The sequence below is a fragment of the Bolinopsis microptera genome, chromosome 10 (assembly GCF_026151205.1).
Source record: "Bolinopsis microptera isolate Bmic1 chromosome 10, MBARI_Bmic_1.0, whole genome shotgun sequence".
In the NCBI taxonomy this organism is placed as follows: domain Eukaryota; kingdom Metazoa; phylum Ctenophora; class Tentaculata; order Lobata; family Bolinopsidae; genus Bolinopsis; species Bolinopsis microptera.
In genome coordinates, this window is record NC_087081.1 from 9,858,252 (window position 1) to 9,873,333 (window position 15,082).

Genomic DNA, 15,082 nt, shown 5'->3' on the forward strand with positions numbered 1-15,082 from the left:
CGCTCTTTCGACTCAGTCGAATCGACTGTCGAACTACAGTCCAAGTAGCACACTAAAGTTCGACAGAGTCTAACTTTTAGTCTGAGACGAAACGGAATCTCGTTAGCTTTTCGTGTTAAAAGCGATTTCTCAACGGTTATCACCTCTCTAGATGATTCTTAAAACATTTGGACTTCATTGCATTTTTGAAATAAATACAATGAGGGCGTTAAACTGCATCCAACAGATCTCAATCCAGGGATTACAGACCAATATTGGTCGAGAGAGTGAAGTCAATTATGATTATAAAGTGGGGTACTGGTCAGTGGTCAAGCGACAATCTGGCCCGGATCCAGTGCCGATTTATTTTAGGTCCGGTATTCTTGGTACATATATTATGGTTTCATGGCATGAATAAATAAAAAGTTGAATTTTGGTCATTACATTTTGGCTAAATTGGTGTCAATGAAAAATTGTTGGAGTTTTCACAAATCATGCAGTATAGTTAAACTTATTTACTAATGACTCCTAAAGTGAGCGTTTTTGAGTATATGATGTGCATGAGTCGGCAATTGCAAACAATTTGCTGTTAGCAACTGACCCATTGACCTTTACTAAAGAAACCGTAATTTTGAAAAATTGCCATTTCGTAAGACACAAATATGCTGCTGGCCTGGCCCATTAAGAGAGATGCCCAATAAAGTAGATCATTCTCCAATTTTTGTAGGTGTTTCTGGACACAAAGTGAGTCATCTTACATCTTGTGACAAATGCTGTGTTGCTCATGAGTCTTTGAGACCTTTCTAGTTAACAGTCCAATAGCCCATTTGTGAATATTGTCATTGTTCGCTCGGCAAAAATCCGTTTTTCAGCCACATTTCCGAAAATAAGCCTTTTAGGGTATATGTTGCTTCATAAGTTGTATATAAGTGTGGCCATTATGTACATTTTAGTGTATCAGAATAGTCTCTACGACATTCCTAGGCGGAAATGCCAAAAATCACGGAAATTATGAACTGTGTCGAGCCAAAAACCGTTTTTCGGCCATATTTCCGAAAAGAAGCATTTTAAGGTAAAATGTGCCTAATAGCCACATTTATATACAACTTATTAAGCAACATATATATGTTGCTTAATAAGTTGTATATAAATGTGGCTATTAGGCACATTTTGGTGTATGATCGGAATAGTCTTAAAGACCTTCCTGGGCTGAAATACAAAAATTCGAGTGACCGCGAAACCCTGAAAAAGGGTGTGGCCGAAAACGCCCTCATTGCATTATTTCAAAAATGCAATGAAGTCCAAATGTTTTAAGAATCATCTAGAGAGGTGATAACCGTTGAGAAATCGCTTTTAACACGAAAAGCTAACGAGATAGCCTTTTAGAACGGTTGGGATCCGACTATTTAGAGTTTATCGAACTTGAGTGCTTGTCGAACTTCTGTCCGTGTCGAATGTGTACCGATTTCCGAAAATCTGAATGATAAATCATATCACCATTTTCTGTGTTCGTGCTATTACTACGGGAAATTTTTGAAAAATACATGTGGTTCCAATCCCCCATGGTAGCTCAGTTGGCAGAGCGGAGGAGTGTATAGATGTCAACCTGATATAATCCTTAGGACTTAGGTCACCAGTTAAAATCTGGTTCGTCGGACACTACTTTTTGAAGGTCAACTAGTCTTTAACAAGAGGTCGATCCTTATTGTAGCTGCTCCATCTGAACTGTAACCATGGCCGTGGTTGATGCTATAGTTTATTCCATACCCAACTTATTCCTTCTGCCTCAGATGTTAGACCTGTTGTGGAGTGACCCTAAAGCTGCAGTTGGATGTGAACCCAACACTTTTCGGGGAGGCGGCACATACTTCGGACCGGACATTTCAAAAGACATTCTGGATAAACACAACTTCAAACTGCTGATTCGGTCACACGAGTGTAAGCCTGATGGTTATGACGTGACCCACGACGGTCTGGTATGTAGCAATTATTTGGTGGGAATAAGAGAGTTAAATCTTAATTTTAATTGAAATATCAATCGAAAATCTACTGATCTTCTTCTAAATCGTAGATTGATAATCAAATTATGCCGGATTCGAGGCTCATCATTAAACTGGTGTTAATACTTAATACCATGCAAAGTTAGTTAAGCGATTTAAAACAGGCTATGTTCGGATTATGAACGTATCTTCTCTACAGGTAGTGACAATATTCAGTGCAAGTAATTACTACGAAGCCGGGAGTAATTTGGGAGCCTACATAAAACTGGGACCAAGTCACAAGCCTCAGTTCATCCAATTTTCGGCTACTGAAAACACCAAACAGTTGCCACTATATTCAAGGTTTGCTTTATTCAATATTCTAATATTATATCCTGTTTATGTCTATATTTCGCCTCAATCAATCCGTAAAACATTTACTTAAGTTTAACGTGTTTATCTTCAGCACGCCTGTTTTCACCTGAAATGATTTTTACCATGACAATTTTTCAGGGTAAGTAAGGTTGAGAGTTCTGCTTTGCGAGATCTGAGAACTCAAATATTTTCGAATAAAGGACGACTACTGGACGCGTTCGAAAGTCACGATACGGAGAAAACAGGTAGGCACGAGGCCCCAGCTATAATAAGCTGTAATAACCTATAGTTAGCTTGTAATTGTCGTAATTGAGTTGAATTATTCGTCGCTGAACAGAAATCTGGGCATTTGATTGGTTTACAGTGGCCGGTTAACTGAGAAATGCCTCGTATTAAATCTCACTGAACAAGTTTTGTCCAGGTCTCATAACAATGATGGAGTGGACAGAGTCAATGAGTAGTGTTCTAAACCTCGACCTACCGTGGAGGACTCTCCGGTCAAAACTTGTCGAAGTGGATGATGAAGGGTGGGTTGAAAATTGTTGGATTTTTAGTTTCGATACTACAGAACATTGTTTTGTTCAAACTGTTCCGTTGTTACCAATTATGTTGCAAACAGTCTAAGTGGCCTGTTTGCAAATTTTTGTCAATTTTCAGGAAGATAAAATACGATAGCTGTTTCACGGACGGTACGATTGAGGGGAGTATCGCAAATAAGCAAGTAACTGAGACGATATATCGACAAAGAAACATTCTGGAAACAATATTCAGGCTCCTTGATACCGACAACTCAGGTTTCAATCTAGCGAATTTAATAAAGTCTGAAACGTGAAATACAAAATTGATATAAAATGATGCAGTGAACATTTTTGTTTCCCTCTAAGATTTCGATTACTAGCTTGGCGCAAGTGAGAACTATACATTTTCATCTCTATGCGAATTTTTAACTGTGCTCCACTCACCTACATGCAATATTTCTTTTTTAAATGAATCATTAACTAACAAGCGAACTAACTGAAACTAAGAACGCGAACGCAGGCTTAATAAACTTCACTAATACAAACTGACGAGCACATCGTGAGATAATCTCAAGTTTCTCACGGAACCCCTTATGATTTCAGGGCTGTTATCACGTGAAGAGTTAAGAGCAGGGTGTGAACTCCTGGCCAAACATAACGGCTCAATCTCCCTCTCCCCTGATGACCTGGACAACCTAGTGGACACCATGGACATCAACAAGGACGGGGAAATTAACTTCAACGAGTTTTTGGAGAGTTTCAGAATGGTCGACAACAAGTTTTCCAATGGGAATATTTGACCATGACACTATCGATTTATTAATGATTATGTAGAATTGAATGTTCGATGTTCATGCTGACAAAGTGAAAAGTCAAGTTTACCGAATTAGATAGACCAAGTATGAATGAATAATGAATGCAGCTTGTTTGTTCATGTTGCATCTTAATGTGCTTGATCATTAGGTGTAGAAATATTTACTAAATTACGATGCATAGCAAGCGATAACTATTGTACATTGTTTGATTGTGCAGGATTTGTTCTGAATTAGTTGATGATGATCGAAAATACTTGCTTTTTATGTAGATAGTTTCAGTTAACATCGTTTAATTTTCCTCAGATGCTTAAAGTTCCTGTCCTCCTTAATGATAATTTATTGTATGTTTCGGAACAAAATCTATCGACACTGAGAGCACCATCGAACAATTTGTAGCATTTTCACTTATCAATTTCAATAATTTTGACTTAGCTGGGATTTGACTGCCTCGTAGAAGAGTTGTTCATAAAGTTGTTCCTTATAAAGCTATTTTGTGACCAATAGTATGTTTATTATTTGACACTGGGAATGAACTGTAGGCAGAACAGGGCTGGTGGCTGTAAGATCTATAACAGGTAAATTTATACTGTTCATGGCCATTGGCCGAGTCTATTGATGATGTTGTGGTTTTCGTGTTATGTATTGCATTTTGTGGTATGATTAAGTGTGTTAGTTTTGCTTATTTTGTAAAGAATAATTCTATTTACATCTTCACTAGGAAAAAGAAACTTGAACATAGATATCTTACTTTGATGAACTACAAGTTTCTATCGAGTGTGTAGTGCAATACTCAGATTTTTGTCGCTGAGTATTTTTGCCAAAATTATGGCACTTATTATAGGTTAAGGTACCTAAGCTTATAGGTTGTAGCACTATGACAGTCAGACCTCTCTAAATCATTATAACGCAGGTCTATGAAGGGAATAAAATATTCAACTTTCAATTTTGGACCACGTTTTGTAGGTCCAAATGAACCATGTTTTATTGGGTTGATGGTGGAAATCAAGGGGGTAATAAACCAACCAAAAGGTTCGGCGTTATCATGTTGTCAAGAGGTTTTGGAGAGGTCAGTCTGAAGCATTGTCTATACTATGTACCATATTACGATGTAAGTGTACATATCATAAAACGTTTAGAAATTAAAGTAGGCACATTAATTGTAATTTATTTGTATATTCTATTTAATATGAGTTGCAAGTTTTACAATCAATTTTCAAATCCGAAAAATGTATCGACTTGTCAATTTGTCTGTGATTCTGATTGAGTGATAGTGATAGCTATATTAATTGGATTTAATTGAATGACGCGTACGATGCCAACTATTTCTTAACGGGTGATACTCGTAAAATATCTGTTCCATCGACGAGTCCAACTCGGCGCGCGTCCTGGTTGCTGGTATAAGTTATAAACCTACAAGTACAAACTATTTGCAGCTCGTAGCTCTGCATGCTACGATCTCGTAGCATAATGTGCATAAGGACACGTTCATAAAAAGGTGGCACTAGAGATTGATTTTTCACTGCCAAAATTGTGTGAAGCATTTTAAAATACTTGTATCTCAAGGAGTATGCTATGAAACTTAACCAAATTTTAATATGTGGTCCAAAAAGAGTCAAATGTCACATAATTAAATCATTCATCTCTTTATATCTGTTAATTGTGCAGATATGAGCCAGAAATCACAAAATATTCATTTCTTGCACCTCTAATGATGAATTTACATTCTGTGAGTGTGTCCTGCTTCTCAATGTGATTATTGAACCTTTTTGAGATAGTTGAGTGTTAAAAGTGCAAAGAGTCACCGGTTAAATGTGGAGTTATGATGCAATTATCACACACAGGGTTAATTCTGACTAATTATTTTAGAATGATGAATTTGATATGAATATCAACGGAATGATTGTAATAATGAACTCTATCGATCACAATTATAGCATGCTAACTAATATTTAGAGAATTTAGATGGTTAAAAGTGCCATAATGAGTCAAAAATCACATAAATGAGCATGTATTGAAATGATGCTGTATCAGGGGAATGTATCACTTTTTGGCTCTATATCAGGTTGGTATTCATAGTAAATCTGCAGTGATTTGTTGTGACACTTGTTTATGGTCATGGAGAAGTTCGTTATTAGAGTAATAGTGGAATCAATAATCACAAAACACTGATTTTAAACAGAGTAAACTAGGCAAGTACTTTTACTACTCAAGCCATGATAATTTTGTCTCCATAATGTGACAAATGAATAAAACAGTAACGTATAATACTTAATTGGATTTTTGAAATGTGATTATCGATTCATTACCTTTCCTTTCAAAATGTCATTACAACTTGAACATTACATATGATTCAATTGTCACACTTTAAAGAAAATTACATATCACAATGCTGTCAAGCATTACCGTCGCCCTTATATTCACAATACTATTTACCCCCTATACTAGTATATCCCCTTTATTGTTTTCCAGGCATTAAGACTCATCGAAAGTAGTTCAGCAGGCATTTTTAAGTTCAAAACATTCTAATTCAATGTTAAAGATGACAGGAATAAGAAATAGTTATGTGGAGGTTTTTAAGAAATTTGCGCAAAATACCTTATCGGACCTTATTTGGACGGACATTACATGAACGGACACAATTATGAACGGACATTAATATGAACGCTCGAAGGCATTCAAAACCATCAAAAATCCGAATTTTTGTTGACGTTTTTTTGACTTTTTTTTAATTTCAGCAAATGATTTTTAAATCCATTTTTTATAGAGTAAGTAAGAAAAGCGGTCATTAAGCAGTAAAAATGTTTAAAAATGTGTACATGATTAGTGTTTAATATCACATATCATCTTCATCAAATGGGTTTTCGTGCATGAAATAGTCCATGCTTAAACTCATCAGTGATTTCTAGCTTTATGGAAACATTTTTTTTAATCAAACTACCCCGGTCCTGCATTTCAGTGTTAACTTTTACAAGCCGTTCGGCGTGAAGTGGTTTTATCTTAGACAACTTAAGGTTAACCTTAACATCACGTGGAGCTTTCCTAGCACTGTTTCATCACCGCCCCCGAGTAATATGAACTATGACAACGTCGGACAATGTCCTTGGCAACACGATTTACCGTAATATCTAGAGGCTGGAACAAGTTTGTCATGTTGGCGGGACTAGTTCATGAACTATGTTGTTGAGTGCCATAATTTCGTTGACTTTTTTCCGTCAAGTGACCCTTGAAAACATCATATATACTAGTAGTAGTAGTAGTAGAGTTTTCTGTGCCTCCGGCAGACCAAGGAGAACATTTCCGTCGTTAACTTACGGCACAATAAAGTTCTCAGAGTTGTCATATTCTGGACAAAAAGTTCGAAATGGAAAAATTTTTGAAAAAATTTCAACGGACTTTAACTTGGACGGACATTAATTGAACGGACTTTATTTGAACGGACATTAAGATGAACGCTAGGGCCTCCAGCGTTCAAGTAACGTCCGTCCAAATAAGGTCCGATAAGGTACGCGCCAGCATGTTATACGAAATTAGGCAAAAACCCAAAATCGCCATATTCAGGTGCCTTAAAAACCATGTTAAAATTGAGTTAGAGATATGAAACTTTGCAGGGCGTCTAGACCTTGTCCAAATCGACTGTAAAAAAATTTCATGTTTCAGGAGTATCGGGAAGTGGGTTTTCTGGAACCCCTGTTTTACAACAGATTGTCGTGAAGTATCACAATGCTGGCAAGCATTACCGTCGCCCTTATATTCACAATACTATTTACCCCCTATACTATTATATCCCCTTTATTGTTTTCCAGGCATTAAGACTCATCGAAAGTAGTTCAGCAGGTATATTTAAGTTCAAAACATTCTAATTCAATGTTAAAGATGACAGGAATAAGAAATAGTTATATGGAGGTTTTTAAGAAATTTGCGCAAAATACGCGCCAGCATGTTATACGAAATTAGGTAAAATACCCAAAATCGCCATATTCAGGTGCCTTAAAAACCATGTTAAAATTGAGTAAGAGATCTGAAACTTCGCAGGGCGTCTAGACCTTGTCCAAATCGACTGTAAACAAAATTTCATGTTTCAGCAGTATCGGCAAGTGGGTTTTCTGGAACCCCTGTTTTACAACAGATTGTCGTGAAGTACCTTATCGGACCTTATTTTGACGGACATTACTTGAACACTGGAGGCCCTAGCGTTCATCTTAATGTCCGTTCAAATAAAGTCCGTTCAATTAATGTCCGTCCAAGTTAAAGTCCGTTGAAATTTTTTCAAAAATTTTTCCATTTCGAACTTTTTGTCCAGAATATGACAACTCTGAGAACTTTATTGTGCCGTAAGTTAACGACGGAAATGTTCTCCTTGGTCTGCCGGAGGCACAGAAAACTCTACTACTACTACTACTAGTATATATGATGTTTTCAAGGGTCACTTGACGGAAAAAAGTCAACGAAATTATGGCACTCAACAACATAGTTCATGAACTAGTCCCGCCAACATGACAAACTTGTTCCAGCCTCTAGATATTACGGTAAATTGTGTTGCCAAGGACATTGTCCGACGTTGTTATTGTTCATATTACTGAGGAGAGGTAATGAAACAGTGCTAGGCAGGGGTGTGCGCCGCCGCCGAACGCCGCCGCCGCCGCCGCCGAGTTTTTAGCCCACGCCGCTGCGCCGAACAATTTATCGGCGGCGCAAACGGCGTGAACGTGGTATTTTTAAAATTTGAATTTTCAAAAAATTACTTAAAAAAACGTCAAGTAGTTCAATCTAGCATAATATGTAATGTTTCATGAAATTGTGAAAAGTCAATCCTTTACCTCAGCAATGAATTTCCATTTTGTCGAGTCACAACTGAAACTGCCAATTGTCCACAGGCCACGCCGCCGAACGCCGCCGCCGCTAATTTTGGCCACGCCGCCGATTTTGGTAGAACACAGCGGCGCACACCACTGGTGCTAGGAAAGCTCCACGTGATGTTAATTAGGTTAACCTAAAGTTGTAGGTTAAATTACGCAAAATTTTTACCTCAGATAATCAATTAATTGGATAATTATCAATTAGCTAATTAGCAAAAATTTAAAATATTTTTATTGGCTCAAAATGATCGGAATCCGAATAGCTTAAAACACGGAGAAAAGTAGTTTTTACAAAAGCTTCGAAAATTTTTCTCTTACATTTTTTTTCAAGACTGAACAAATTTCGAAATTTTTTTTCGACAAAAGTTATTTAATTGCATGAAACGTGGAGAAAAATGCTTTTTAAAAAAACTTCGTGAATTTTTGTTTTCAAGAATACTAAAATAAATCACTTACATTTGTAGTTGGAGTTCAGTAAATCTCGGCAGATTTTAGCAATCAGGAATTACTAAATCGAAATAAATAAAAGAACTGAAACTGAAAAACGTTAACCACAGGATATTAGAGATTCATAATTAATTACAGTACATGCAAAGGGGATGGACTCGAAAAAGTTTTGACTTAAAAAAATGTTCGGTCCGAGTCATTCTCGATAAGTCCAAAATATTTTCGGCTAATAATGAACAGGGTAGCATGAAACGTGGAGAACAGAGGAATTTGTTTCCCTTTGAATCAATCAAACTAGATGAATTGTTGTAAATACTGAGATCAAACTATCAATCTACAGGCTATCGTCAAACATGTTGCAAGGCGTCATCTTCAGTGACATAAGCCCTAGAAATTGTAAAAAGTTAGTAAAACCCAAAATTCCTTTAAAAATCTGAACACTCTTAAAACGGTTATAAAGTTAAAATTAAGATGTTAGGAGTAATGGAAGGCCAAAAGGATTTATAGTGTTAATTCCCAAAGGTTTTAAAGTCTTGAGTAGTTGAATATATTTATGTTCACGGACATCCAAAGTTTTAGGACTAGAATTATCAATAATTGACACATTAAAAATTTTGTTAAAATCTTCCCTTTGTCTAAAACCATGATCCAACTAATGTAAACCCAAACTATATTCATCACTTGTTTCATCTACCTTATCACCATTTAAAAGTTTATAATATTTGACCCTATGTTCTCCAGTCCTAACCCGTAGAGATCGAGTTGTGCGACCGACGTAAGCCTTTCCACAGACACTACATTGGAATAGATAAATGATGTTGTAGCTCTGGCAGTTTCCAGGGGAAGCTTTAACCTTCTTGCCGTTCACTTTGAATTCACGGGTGCCTTTGACAAGTTCACAACATTTGCATCTTGGCACATTGCATTTGCTGGTTGGGCCATGTTGAGCTCCTAAAGCAAGTTCTTTCAATTTGACGAGGCGAGATTTTAGGCTTGGCCCTGTTTTCTTTGTGTAACTGAAAATTGTCTTCCTAGGCGTGGCGGATGTTGTGGAGGTCTCTTGGGATGTTTCAGCAGTGTCACTTTCACTGAAACTCCTCGTTCTTGAGAGGTGTTCTTCATACTTCTTAGTCACAGACACCAGATCATCATCACTACCATAAGTAGATATGACCCTGATTGGAAGATGTAATGATGTCTGGTCATCAGGAGCCTGAACTTTGCGTGACAGTGATCTTGCTGTGTTAAGGACCTTATTACTGATGTTCTCAATCATTTTTCTAGGGTAACATGCGGCAAGGAAGGCTTTTTTGAGGTTGTTGAGATGTTCTTTCAGGCGTTCTTGGCAGTTGATGATCCTTCTGAGTCTAAGGCATTGAGAGTACACGATACCGGAATAGATATGGTTAGGGTGGGAGCTTTTAAAATGTAGATATGAACGAGAGTCTGTTGGCTTTATGAACAAATCCGTTTGGAGGGATCCTAAGGAATCGAAGGTGAACATTATGTCAAGGAAAGATACGTATTTACCAGGATCTTCTATTTGGTATTCATCAATGATTAGGCCATGGGAGAGGAGTGCTTTGTTAACATCTGCAATCCAAATTTTGAACTCATCTGTAGTTCCCTCAAACAAACCTGCTCCGTCGTCAATGTAACGCCTGGCTGATACGATCTTATTCATGAGCTCTGGGTTACTATAAACACATTTGTTCATTAGGTAGTAGACTGCTATGTTTGCGATTTGGACACATAGTGATCCACCCGTAGGGATACCGATGAGCTGTATGAACCAATTTTGATCGAACACCCCAGCAGAGGATCGAAGGCTCAATTCCACCAATTTGGTGAGCCATTTGCAGAAATCTTCAGACCAATCTTCTCTGCATGATGACATAGCGGAATTCAGGGCCTCTATGACGAGGGGTGGTGTTAGAGAATCATAGAGGGCCTTAAAGTCGTAGGTAAATGATCTGAAGCCTTTCTTCTGTACTGGGGAATGTTCACTATCCACGAAATCCAACCATTGAAGGGCATCAGTGCTATCAGTCAAAAGGTCAGAGCAGAAATCTTTTTCAAGATCCTTCAGGTATTGGCTAGCGAGGAAAACATCACTGCGTTTTGTGATTCCATCCTGGAGTGCCGTGATGAGCCTGAAGGGGGGTTCGACTCCTGGTTTAAGGTCTTCCTTTTGAAGCTTGTGGATCTTTAGGGTGGGGTAGAAATAAGCTTTACCAGGTTTGAAGTGGGAAGAAGTACTCTTGTTGTTAGTAACTGTACCATCACTGTTTAGATTGTTGGTAATACCCATGATGTCTTTAGCTTCTTTTGGTGTAACAAAGTTTTTCTTTTTTCCCTCGATCCATAAATCAAATAGTTCCTGGTGTAGGTCTTGCGTAGGGTCTTTAGCGAGCTTTTTATACAATAGGGGGTTGTCGAGCTTTTCCTGTGTTCTTCGCTTTAGCATGGCTGGGTCCACTAGTAACACGGCTCCACCTTTGTCAGCTGCAACTATTGCAAGTTTCTCATGTTTGATCATTCTTTCTAACCATTTGAGGCCACGGGACTCCATCTTGTTGAGATTTCCAGGCTGTAGATTAGTTTTAGATCCTCTAATGAGTTGCTGATCTAATTCCGCTGCCATGGTGTTTATAATCTCATTGATGGGTTGGTCCTCACTTGGGGGCTTTCTTCCGTAGTACTTCCTTGATAGTTGTGGAGGTAGTCCAGTTGGGGCGGTCTGTTCCAAATCAAGCGTTGATAGGTCCTCACATGATGTTGTAGGTGAGCTGTTGAGGCTTCTTGTTGAGGCAGTTACGATTCTGTTTATTGTTAAGCGCATGTCCAAACGAGCCTCCTCCGTGTCAACCTTTGGGGTTGGTACAAAACCTAGCCCTTTGTTTAACACTGCTATCGCTTCAAGTGGAATTTCTTCTCCCACATCCACTAGTACCACGACACTTCCTTCGTCTAAGGCCTTTCGAGCTTCTTTTTCTATTCTTCGGTGTCTTTGGTTCTCACGTCTTTTATAGTTTTTGTCTTTTCGGTCACTCAAAACTCTAAGTATATCCGGGGTCTTGCGTGGCCAATGGTCCCACTTCTCTTTCTCTTGGAGTTTGTAGAAACTGATTTTCTTGTCAAAATGCTTTCTCAAGGTGGTCCGTTCCTTTAGTGGCATGGGGGTTTGGTCCGATTCTTCTGAGTTTACCTTCTGGCTAAGGGATCTGACCTCATTGAGCTTGTTCTTGATAGCATAACCAAGGAGTCTAGTCTCTAATTGAGAAAAATGGAACAATTTGAGGTCATCTTTAATAGCGTTAGCACCACTGATTCTTAGTGTGGAGGGGGGCCGTTTAAGAGTAGTACAAGATCGTAGGAAATTGAGTTTTTCTCTCAGTATATACAACTGCTGATATGGTGAGTAGCTCTCGTAGGGTAATGGCAATATTGAAACGTGGAGAAAACTGGTTTTCCCAAAAATGTTTAGAAACCTAAATAAAAAAGTTGGCCCTTTTTGGCCCCTTCACCCTTGCCCAGATTTTATGTGGGGCGACCGCCCGCCTGTCCCCCCCCCCCCCCCCCCCCCCCCCCCCCCCCCTTCCTACACCCCTGTCAAAACTGCTTGATCAGATACGACAGTTGCGCCCAATCCATATATTGAAATCCCTCCGATTAAAAGTGAGTTATTGAGGATAATATGTGATTCTTCAGGGCGGACTGTAAGATGGCTCCCCCCCCCCCCCCGCAGCGGGGTCAGCGGGGCCCTACTGCGTGACCTAAAGACTTTGAATCGCTAGAAAGTAGAATTGCAGATCGCCTGATCAACTGTTGCCTGACTAGCACTTCAGCAATATTGATATCATATTTTGTGATGGGAAAAGGATGAATTACTAGGAGACTTGAAGGCTTTCGAGGGCCAAATTAAAACCTATAGTTCGATTGGAAATAAAGCGACAGAGAGAATAACTGGATCCGTCCCAATCGGGAAAAGGACTGGTGAGCCTGAAGACTGTGCAGAAAACTGTTTACATAGACAGCATATTTACTATTTAGCATAGTTATTCCATGGTCAATTTTCTAAAATTCACTGTAAGTTGCCAGTGATGAAACGTACCTATATAGCGGCTAAACCGAATATACAATTCCAAATGTCACGTTACACGTATGTTCGAAAGAAAACACATATCAATTCATAATTCAGTTTTTGGAGTTCGACAAAAAACGGAGACTGCAATTTCTCGGCATCTTGAAAAAGGATGTTTATGAAACTGTCTAAATGACGCAAGCTCTTATCGAAATCAGGAGAACTCTGTATCTCAGGAACCAACTATTAAGCTAAAACCAAAAAAATATTTTCGGCTAGTAATGAACAGGGTAGCATGAAACGTGGAAAAAATACAGGTAGGACGGTTCAGATTAGCACGATTAACAGTACAGACTCAGAGAGGTTTTATTTATTACATATTATGACATTACCGTAGTACAACAGGCTATCGGTTCGATTTCAAATGTGCCTTTGGTGGAGTTTCTGTAAAAATCGATAAGGATGTACTGTAATTAATTATGAAACTCTAATATCCTGTGGTTAACGTTTTTCAGTTTCAGTCCTTTTATTTATTTCGATTTAGTAATTCCTGATTACTAAAATCTGCCGAGATTTACTGAACTCCAACTATACTATACTATACTACCTATGTAAGTGATTTTAGTATTCTCCACGGTTCATGCAATTAGATAACTTTTGTCGAACAAAAATGTAAGTGAAAAATGTTCGAAATTTTTGTAAAAACTACTTTTCTCCGTGTTTTAAGCTATTCCGATCATTTTGAGCCTATAAAAATATTTTAAATTTTTGCTAATTAGCTAATTGATAATTATCCAATTAATTGATTATCTGAGGACTGAGGTAAAAATATATATAGCGATATAACATACATATTATATCATGTATATCAGTATGTTATTTAATGCTATATCAGCAGGAGGAAGCAACGTTTCGGGAGACTATTAGTTGCTGTGTTTTACTGTGTAACTCATTCTTGTGATTTAATACAAGCTGCTGTCATTAGATCGTATCGTGTTGATGTTATTGTTTTGTGCTTTATTGTTGATGATTTCCGGTCGCTGAGTAGAAATTAGGAATTTACTTTACATTTCGCATTGGTTTTTTTTTTAATTTCAAGAATTATGGAATTATTTTTTCTGCAGATTTGGCCATATAATATTATAACATAGCAGACCAATGTCACAGCTTCCCTTAGACAGTACTAAACGTACTGTAGTGCGACACGTACTGTAGTGCGACACGTACTGTACTGCGACACGTACTGTAGTGCGAAATCTGAAGTTCGACAAGACCTCCTTCTTTCGCACTAGAGTTAGTGTTAAGTGTCGCACTACACTCCAGGTAGCGTACTGTAGTGCGACACCAGATCCTGTCATATTTCCAAGTTCAGGTCAGGTCCTATCCTTCTTATGGACCATTAAGTGATTCGTCGAGTCGGCTCATGTCACGTATTTCGAAGTGATCCACTGATCCAGTCGTAAGCAGCAGGTGATCACAATTTCCTCGGGTCGGTTCAAGCCATGTATGTCCAAATGATCCACATCGTATAAAGACATATCTCTGATTGGGATAACAAGTTTATATGCTTGGGCCATATAAATGGTCACGATGAGTTCTTGTCGCACTACAGTCTAGGTAGCGTACTGTAGTGCGACATTGTCGATCTTGGAGGTTTTCGCACTAGGGTACGTGTCGCATTAGGGTACGTGTCGCACTCCAGTACAGGAATCCCCTTGCTTCAATCTTTGAGACTAGACGGAATTCTGTAAATTCCGGGAAATAAGCAATATTACAGTTTTCTTTCCAATTAGCTTACTGATGAAATAGATTCCAGCGAAATCGATCTCAACAATTGTATATCGGAGATATTGGTTAGCTGTAAGTACCAACACCCTGATAATATCAAGACCCCTAGCAATCGCGAAATTAAGATACTTTCGTTAAACGTTAGATCACTCGTGAAGAATATCTCGAATTTTAGAGAAGAAATAGAAACATTCTCCAAATTTGACCTCATCTGCCTCAATGAAACCAACTGTAAAATTTC

The 15,082-nt window shown here is 38.2% G+C and overlaps 1 protein-coding gene across 4 annotated transcripts in view; it reads left to right on the forward strand.

Moving 5' to 3' along the window:
* LOC134822471 (serine/threonine-protein phosphatase with EF-hands 2-like) overlaps positions 1 to 4,893 on the forward strand; it is a 109,184-nt gene extending 104,291 nt beyond the window's left edge. For all 4 annotated transcript variants that reach the window (XM_063833571.1, XM_063833570.1, XM_063833572.1 and 1 more), the window contains 6 exons: positions 1,770 to 1,955; positions 2,179 to 2,321; positions 2,472 to 2,578; positions 2,755 to 2,860; positions 2,991 to 3,127; positions 3,455 to 4,893. In XM_063833571.1, coding sequence (XP_063689641.1) covers positions 1,770 to 1,955; positions 2,179 to 2,321; positions 2,472 to 2,578; positions 2,755 to 2,860; positions 2,991 to 3,127; positions 3,455 to 3,651 — 876 coding nt within the window. In that variant the 3' untranslated portion in view covers positions 3,652 to 4,893. The remainder of the gene's footprint in view (positions 1 to 1,769; positions 1,956 to 2,178; positions 2,322 to 2,471; positions 2,579 to 2,754; positions 2,861 to 2,990; positions 3,128 to 3,454) is intronic.
* The last annotated feature ends 10,189 nt before the right edge of the window (positions 4,894 to 15,082 follow it).